Source organism: Trichoplax adhaerens, genomic scaffold, assembly GCF_000150275.1.
Source record: "Trichoplax adhaerens TRIADscaffold_9 genomic scaffold, whole genome shotgun sequence".
Taxonomy (NCBI): domain Eukaryota; kingdom Metazoa; phylum Placozoa; class Uniplacotomia; order Trichoplacea; family Trichoplacidae; genus Trichoplax; species Trichoplax adhaerens.
In genome coordinates this window covers 2158835-2167373 of record NW_002060951.1, presented here as the reverse complement: position 1 = coordinate 2167373, position 8539 = coordinate 2158835, and the positions used below count along the sequence as shown (strand labels likewise).

General features: G+C 30.4%; 1 protein-coding gene across 1 annotated transcript; it reads left to right on the top strand.

Annotated features, from left to right (window-relative positions):
• Positions 1 to 1428: 1428 nt before the first annotated feature.
• TRIADDRAFT_28568 (uncharacterized protein) lies at positions 1429 to 8260 on the top strand (the record flags this gene model as incomplete). The annotated part of the gene is made up of 12 exons (XM_002115120.1): positions 1429 to 1548; positions 2007 to 2177; positions 2795 to 2896; positions 3909 to 3974; positions 4466 to 4663; positions 4844 to 5074; positions 5728 to 5788; positions 6301 to 6399; positions 6539 to 6689; positions 6858 to 7098; positions 7638 to 7760; positions 7871 to 8260. Coding segments are annotated over 12 exons (1953 nt in total), but the record flags the coding sequence as incomplete, so codon positions are not given.
• Between the last annotated feature and the right edge of the window lie 279 nt (positions 8261 to 8539).

Below are 8539 nucleotides of genomic sequence, written 5' to 3'. Positions count from 1 at the left end.
GAATTTTATAATGAAAAAAGGAACATGATATATAATTTACAAGTTAATTAGATGATATTAGCTTCTCTTAAGTTGTTGTTAGTTCACTGTAGCTATGGTGATAATGCTTGTATTGTAATATAAGACTTAGTGAGTCAGATGAATACTGATGTGCTTATTAAATCTTTATAGTAATGATCAGCCTTAAATGTTAAGAATTGTTTCCATTATTGTAAATTTATTAGCTTATTACACAACAAGATCAAATAATCCATCGACAAATACAATTCTTTATACCTATGGTCTTATTTAATAATACTGAAATAGTAATATTTTCCTTATATTGAATTTTTCAGATTTTACTAATTGCTTAAAAGAGATAAAAATGCAATAGATATTTTGCCATTTCAATACACTGTATCATCTGTACGTATCCTGAGTTGCATACTGAAGAGTCTATCTTATTATTTGATATACTGAGCCATTCTTTGATAAATTTTGGCGCTATTAAGTAGGCAATTTCAGTTATTAATATGAATAAAGTACCAATATTGCGCTACCACTAATCTCTAACAATACAGTTTTTAAGTGAATGCAAAAAGTCTTCATTCCTAATAGCGCTTTATAAAGGATCAAAATTTCAATTTATACGTAAAAGATTTTAACGATATTTGGCTAAATACCGTCAAATATTTATATATGTATTTAAATACGTGCAAGAGGTCAGTATTTTCCTTATAGATCTATAAATCTTAATCGCATTTGCTAAATGTTGATACCGTATGATGATTAACAATAATGCCTTTTCTCATAGATTTAATGATAATTTGTAAATTCATGCAGAACTGAAATGAGGTGAACGTATGCTTCTAAAATAGATCCTAAAACTTTTCGCTGTTTTAATTAATGAACGACAATTTCATTACTACCCTATCAAAAATTGATGGTAATGAATCGATTGTCCTTACTTTGTGACAGTATATGTGCCAGGCGGCTGCTGTTAATTATTAACATCGAAAACTGAATAATTTAAATATAATTAACATTTGTAATGCAATAATTACAATAATTGTATCGCGATACTGATAATGTGCAATTATTATTTGTAACTGCCTTTTCAATACATTTTGTTTCTTGAGATCTATACAAACTACTGTATAACTGATGCATATTTTCTTAATATCAGCGCAGCTAAAGGTTAATATGAAAAATGAAATGTTGAATTATGTTGGGAATTCAATGATGTTAACAGTGTAGAGACTTATATAAATTCTTATCAATTCAAGTATTTGTAGGATATTGTTTTAGCGTTCTTTCATGATTTGGTCGTTCATTGCTTAATTAATATCCTTTCAGTTTATAATATTTCATGCAATCATAAATTTATGTACTTTACATTAGGCATTAACTCCATCTTCAACTTAATTTCAGCATAATCCCTCTTATGCCGTCAAGCAGTTTTTTCGTCTAGTTAACGAGAAACCCCCAAAAATAGCTATATTCGGGCCTGTATTATCAGTTGTTACTGAATCTGTCGCATCAGTCTCGAAATATTGGAATCTCGTTGAGGTATGAGCTGCTATTTGACTAAAAGTAAATTCTGGTTGTGATGCATGGTATTAGGTTGGTTTGCATTAAGAATGGTATTGTTACAATTTTGCTGCTAGGATTATGTATAGTTTTAACGGTGTTCAAGTTTAAATTGGATTGCATCCTCACTCAGATAGAATTCAATATTTGTTATACATTATATCCTTGCGCTAACTTTAGAGTTATCTGACACGAAATTATCTTATCCGTTATTTATTACCACAGTATACTTTGCGCTTAATACCTTATTACAAAAGCGAATGTTGGAAAGATACAAGCTTAATTTTCTATCTAATCATTGTAATCGCGAAGAAATTTGTGTTGCAAAAGTTGGATAATGCAAACAGATTAGCTTGGGCTTGCACCTTATTATTTTTGTTAGCACAGTAAAGTTTTATTAATTTTAAACTAAATATATTCGAATTGAAATCTTACAGATATCGCCTACATCAACTTCCATGAAGTTGACGGATAGAAAAGAATATCCTTACTTCTTTCGCACGGCAATCTCTGACATAAGTTATAATCCAGCACGTGTTGCCTTCATAAAGCATTTTAACTGGACCCGAGTTGGAATAATATACGAAATTAAAGATGTCTTTTTGCACGTAGGTATCACAACTCCGTAATTGAAACAAGAAATAGACAAGTTAACTTTAAGACACGAAGTCAAGTTTAGAACTAAAGTCGTTAACAAAAGTTATCTTTATTTCAAGAAAAATCTTCAGTATTAGCGTTAATGCGACTTAGCTTCACTTCTCTACAGTTCATCACGCTAGTACCGGTAAATATTGTTGTGTATTACTATCTAGAGTTAATAATAACAACCGTATTGGATGGTCGTTCGTACTACTCTCAATTAGCATGGAGACTAGAAATTGAATGCATAGTTAAATTTATGGTAAATCTAACTACAGTACTAACTTCTACTCTCTCTTTGTTGTACTGAAAAACGGCGGCTTATATATGTATGCCGTTCATACTTACAATGCAATCTTATTATAAGTCTGTTTAACTGTGGATTTATTAGTGTACGCAGTACAATCCACAATTGACACACAAAATTAACAGATATAGATTAACATATTTGTAGAATATAGAAATAATCAATTACGATTATTATAGTGTAATCTGTGACAATAGCAAATTTGTAACATACTAAATTCAGGTAATATCGAATTAACGCAAACACACAATAGTAACTTCGTTCCTATCATTTTAATAGGCCATTAACGATTTGCAAGAGATTTTCGCTAAAAATGGCATTGTTATTGTATCTAGTGAAAGCTTTACTACACATCCTCGTGATAAAGTTGCTAGAATGAAGGTAAATAGCACTACAACTCAAAAAATTAAGCAGCCGTACTTTGTTAAGCATGGAAAAATTACCTGTCTAATCATTATATGAAACGTACGTCTGTAGCAAATTAATAATACGAACAGGATCCATGACTTAATTGCTGTAAAAACTACTATTTATTGCTATAAATTCTTCATTTCGGTTCTCCAGCTTGTCAAAATTGGAATCTTTCAAGAAAGCAAAATTAACGGCGATATGCATTTGCTAATATCGCTGAGAACAAGTACTCTAGATTTGCCGTACCATAGAGCTATTTCTCATACATGTTAAGTAATACTAGACTTCATTTTTCTTTACTTCAGTTTTATTTTGACAAAACTGGGGTATAGAAAGATGGGCTCTTACTAGTATTTAAAGTTACTAATTAGTTAGCTACAGACACTTGTTTATAGCGAATTGGATTTACGCTTCTTTCTGACCAGTTGTCCCAGAATTACTTTCACGCGAAGAAATTCCGCAATTAGGTTCCTTGCACCTCAATTTTAATTTTTCGAACGACTACAATCTGTCAATTACTGTATAGAATTTACGGTGCCGGTATATATGTAATGTATCGGATTCGAAGTTAATCTTGTTATATAACAGCATTTGAGCTTTATTCAACCACTAGCTATAATACATTTCACATGAGCTATAACTATAAACTCTTTAATCCAAAGAATCTTTATAAAATAATGCTAACCTAATTCAGTTCACTTAATGTTGCAAATAAGATAGGTATCGTATTTATGCAGCTGCACTATTTCTGTAGCACTTGTTCTTAGTCCTTGATATCCAAAATCTGCCGTAAGAAATTTTATTTGTCTGCTAGAGCTTTTTATACTATAATATTACGAAGTATCTTGTTTGGATGGGAAAATTATCAATAAGATCTGTTATTGTAGATTCTTGATACAATTTAAATACTGAATAGTGTTAACATAACAGATTTGTGTACATGTCTATAAATACTTTGCTACATCTTTTTGTGATACTCCAGTCTAGAGACGTACGAATAATTCTCCTATTTGCATACCCTGTAAATGCAATAAGAGTATTTTGTGAGGTAAGTTAGTATTACAAATACAGTATGAGAATAAAGTTTTAAATTTTAGTCAATATTACCTTTAGTAGTATGAACGGATATTAGTAAGCATTAGTTTAAAAAAAATAGGTTGAAAAACTTGTATCGTAACATAGTTGGTTAAGTAGCTCGAGGTTTAAATTCATTTTCATATAAGTAGTAAACTCGGATATGGAAATCTAATAAATGTTTGAAATAATTTGTCCCCATTTGACTTTAAAATGTTACGAATACGTTGTAATAATAGTTCTCAATTATACCACTAGATCTAAAATGTGCATGTTAAATTCTCTTATTATAATTATTATCAACTTTCGATAACGAATAATTTTAAAGCCGTAATACAAAGCATATATTCACCTGTAAAGATTTATATGGTATAAATACAAAGAGTCAGTTCTAATTTCAAGTTAAGTAATGGTTATCCTAGTTGATTACATTGATTAAACTATTAAAATCATACTTGAAATTAGGCTTATCATCAGAAAGTATATGGATCTAAGTATGTTTGGATGTTACCAGGCTTTTTTCTAAACAATTGGTTCATTAACAATCTCAATGACGCTAAAGTGAATTGTACGGCTGAAAATCTACAAGAAGTTATAGAAGGTTACATTGCTTTTAAAAATGAGGTTACTCCGCGATTATCTGAGCCTACGTTATCCGGTTATGTATGTCTGCATCGTTCATTTCACTCATAAGCTAAGCTTAATCTTAAAATTACTAATCATAGCCTAATGAAGTTGTCATCTGTAATGACTAGTACATTTTTTTAAAGGCTAAAAATATATGTCCAGTTGGATCGTAACAAAATAATACTTACGTGTTACCTACCTAATATTCGGTTTTAGACACAAGAAGGATTTAAAACAGCATTCGCTAATTTCTCAAGTGGAAAGCCACTAGTTGGCAGCTACACATATGCTTATGATGCCATATGGGCTTTAGCCCTTGGTCTAAATCGAACAGATATCATCCTTAGGAAGCAATTAAAGAATTTGACGTTATTTGATTACAACGATACTGTTATACCCAAGATTCTTATCAATGAAATGAATAACGTATCATTTATTGGCTTAACAGTAAGTACACGAGTGCTATCGTTAGATTCTAATTAATATCATTCATGATTCTTCTATCAGTACGGTATTTGACGGGTCAATATTCATATCATGAACAAGGTTGTGGTATAAGGAGATAGTATAAAATAAGTATTTTTTACCCTCATTAATCCAGCAATTATACCTCGTAACTTTATATTAAGTAGAATTACTGTTCTAATAATTTTTTTTGTACTGATATAATTGGCACTAGTCTACCTTTTGTCCTGCAGACAAGTTTATGATCAACGTGTATAATCTACCTAAGTATTAGCTGGTTAAGCTCAATTCAGTGCCACTCGTCTAATAATCGATCACTTAAGAATACGTTTTATTTTAGAATAATCCATTGTATAGAGATAGTTCTCAATCATCTGACGATAAATTAGTTAACTTTTTTAATGATAACAACTCAGCAACATACCGGGAAAATCTGATAATCAACGTAGCAATTATAATTGTATACATTCTACAGACATTAGATATAATACTTTTAAGAACATATCTTTACCGCTTACTTCGAAAATTCTCTGTTGATATTAGCGTAAAAGCAAAATTAAATTATATTATTTTAATCACTAAGGTTGTAAATTCACAGCTGTGAATTGAGATTAATTATTACGTTTCAATCTTAGGATCGAATTGTCTTCATTGACGGAAATAGAGTTGGGAGCGTTATCGTCATGCAGTACCAAAGTAAAAAGCGATTTAACCAGAAATTTAATTACGAATTGTTATACATATACGAATCACATATAGAAATAAATATATGTATTTTATAAATACTTTAACTCTTTAATCAGGAATATCGTAAAAGATTGATATTATAGCACTTTAATTATTCATTGTGAACTTAAGCTAAAGTACCTTATCAATACTCAGTGTTTGAACACGATGTAATTTGAGCTCGCTTAATAGAATATTATTTTAAAGATGGTACGCCGCGGAGTTGAGCACTAACCATGCTTTAACCTAAAATAATGCATTTATCATGTCAAATTCTTACTTCTGTAGAAGACTATTCTTATAGAAATATTGCCAAAGGCTAAGATTTCTTGAACATTGTGCCATTGCACTATTAATTTTATGATTTAAGTTATATAATTTTCAGATTCCAAGTGATGCTTAAATACCGCAATATACATGCCAATTTACTGCAATTTACGTTATTTTAAATTAAAATCATGACTATTGCCATTTCCTTTTAGAGAATACCTTTGCAAATTATACAATTCAGACCGGAAATTATAATTACTTCAAAGATAAATTAACTTTAGGTGTTAAAGGAAATACAATAAAATGGCAAGGTACGGTACCTACCAGCAGGCATAAATTTACGCTGCAGTATTTCGAAATATCAATTAAATAAAGTAATTTTTACAGTATACTATCGATATATTTGATTCTCTTTTCGTTAGTTGATCATTTTCTTGGCTTTCTATGTAGGAAGTTTTGCTCCAGTTGATGTAGAACGCATTGAAATTGAAGAAATTTTCATTTCTAGTCCCGTATTTACTTTATTTGCTTGCTTAGCCGGAATTGGGATAGCCTTATGCGCTGCATTTATATTTTTAAACGTTAGCAAGCAACATGACAGGTACCATACAAATAAGGTGTTAATACATTTACTACTACAGTATAAAAATTTGAACTATCATTTTAACGAGCCACACGTCAACTTGATATTAAGGTAGTGCTGAAACCATGATTTTTACCATTGACCACTAATAATGAATTTTATATTTCGCAAATAAATATTTAATAGACTTATCAAAATGTCCAGTCCTAAAATTAATATCGTTATGCTCCTTGGTTCGATTTTATGCTACATATCTGTGCTCTTTTTTGGGTTAGACTCAAAAGCGGTCGGTATTAGGTCAATGCCTATATTTTGTCATAGTGCAGCGTGGACTATATGTTTAGGTTTTACATTGGGTTTTGGAGCCTTATTTTGGAAAACTTGGAGGGTTTACAGCATCTATAGGAATAAAACAAAGCGATCTATCGTAAGTTGGTTTACAATATACCATAATGTTAACTTCATACGTACCAAGTAGCTTCTAACGAATATTAATATTTGTTATATTTATGAGTGAGTCCGATGCGTAATTACAATTAATTTCATATAATAAATGTAGGAAATGCCTCTAGAATTTGAATCTTATATCTTTTTTGGAAGCCAATTGTTTAGTTTTATCAACTTAAAGTTGTAACATTGCAGTTTAACATACCGTACATAATTAGCTTTCATTCCATCATAAAAATTTTTTCCTTCAATTGACCTAAATTTTGCCATTTTAACTGTTAAATCATTAATATTTTACCTGCATGTTCATAGCAAAAGCGCTAAAGTAAAATTTATTTCGTTCATTATGCGGCGATTTATTTCAGCAAATAGATCAATACTATTCATTCATCAGTTTATCAATAATAGATCTCATGCAGACGTTCAACTATTAGCTAAGTATTCTACCGTTTAATAACTGCCTGGCTTCACAGATTTCAATTTATAAAAAAGCTAATTCTATACATTCACACTACACAGATTATCAAAGACAAAAGTTTAATTGGTAAAATTTTCGCCTTAACTATCTTTGATGCTGTCATTATGATACTTTGGCATATTATTGACCCAATCTATACCAAACAAGTTACCCTAAATCCAAAGGTAAATTTTAATAGCTATCGATAATACGGGTATAGGTATAACACTTCTTAGAATATAAGGATATTGTATTGTAATGAAGTTGACTATTTCAATCGTTTTCGTTTGCACAGTTGGAAACCAACGCGGCAGTAATTACTCGTTCTGTTGCTATTATTTGTGTATCAAACTATATGACAATTTGGATGGTAGTAATCTATTGCTGGAAGTTTTTACTGATCGTTTTTGGAGCATTTCTAGCTTGGGAGACACGTCATGTTACAATCCCAGAGCTAAACGATTCTAAATTGATCGGATTATGCATTTATAACGTATTTGTGCTATGCGTCACTGGAGTTTTATTGACTGCAGTTGTGACAGCTGACCCCATTACAAGTTATTGCTTGATTGCCTCATTTATTGTATTTTGTACCTCCGTAACGATAATTGTGATCTTCGTACCTAAGGTGAGCCATTCAAATAAATATCTTACAAAATTTCCTATACTATTTTATAGTTCTTAATGAAACGGTAACAGATTTTGGTTACTCTCAGCTATGCTCACTTGAAATTCAAAATAAGTATAGATGATAATGATATCGCAAGCTATCTTAAAGATACTTGCAAACATTCAAAAATTAGTAAATAGTCGTCAAATAGTTTGATTAGAACCATTCCTATTTATTGTTTATGATTTCATAATTACCGTATGCTATACAATGAACTAGAATGTTCTACCAAATTTTATCTTTGTAAATTATCATACCATGTAGCATTTTAAGAAGTATGATCCAGATACTATA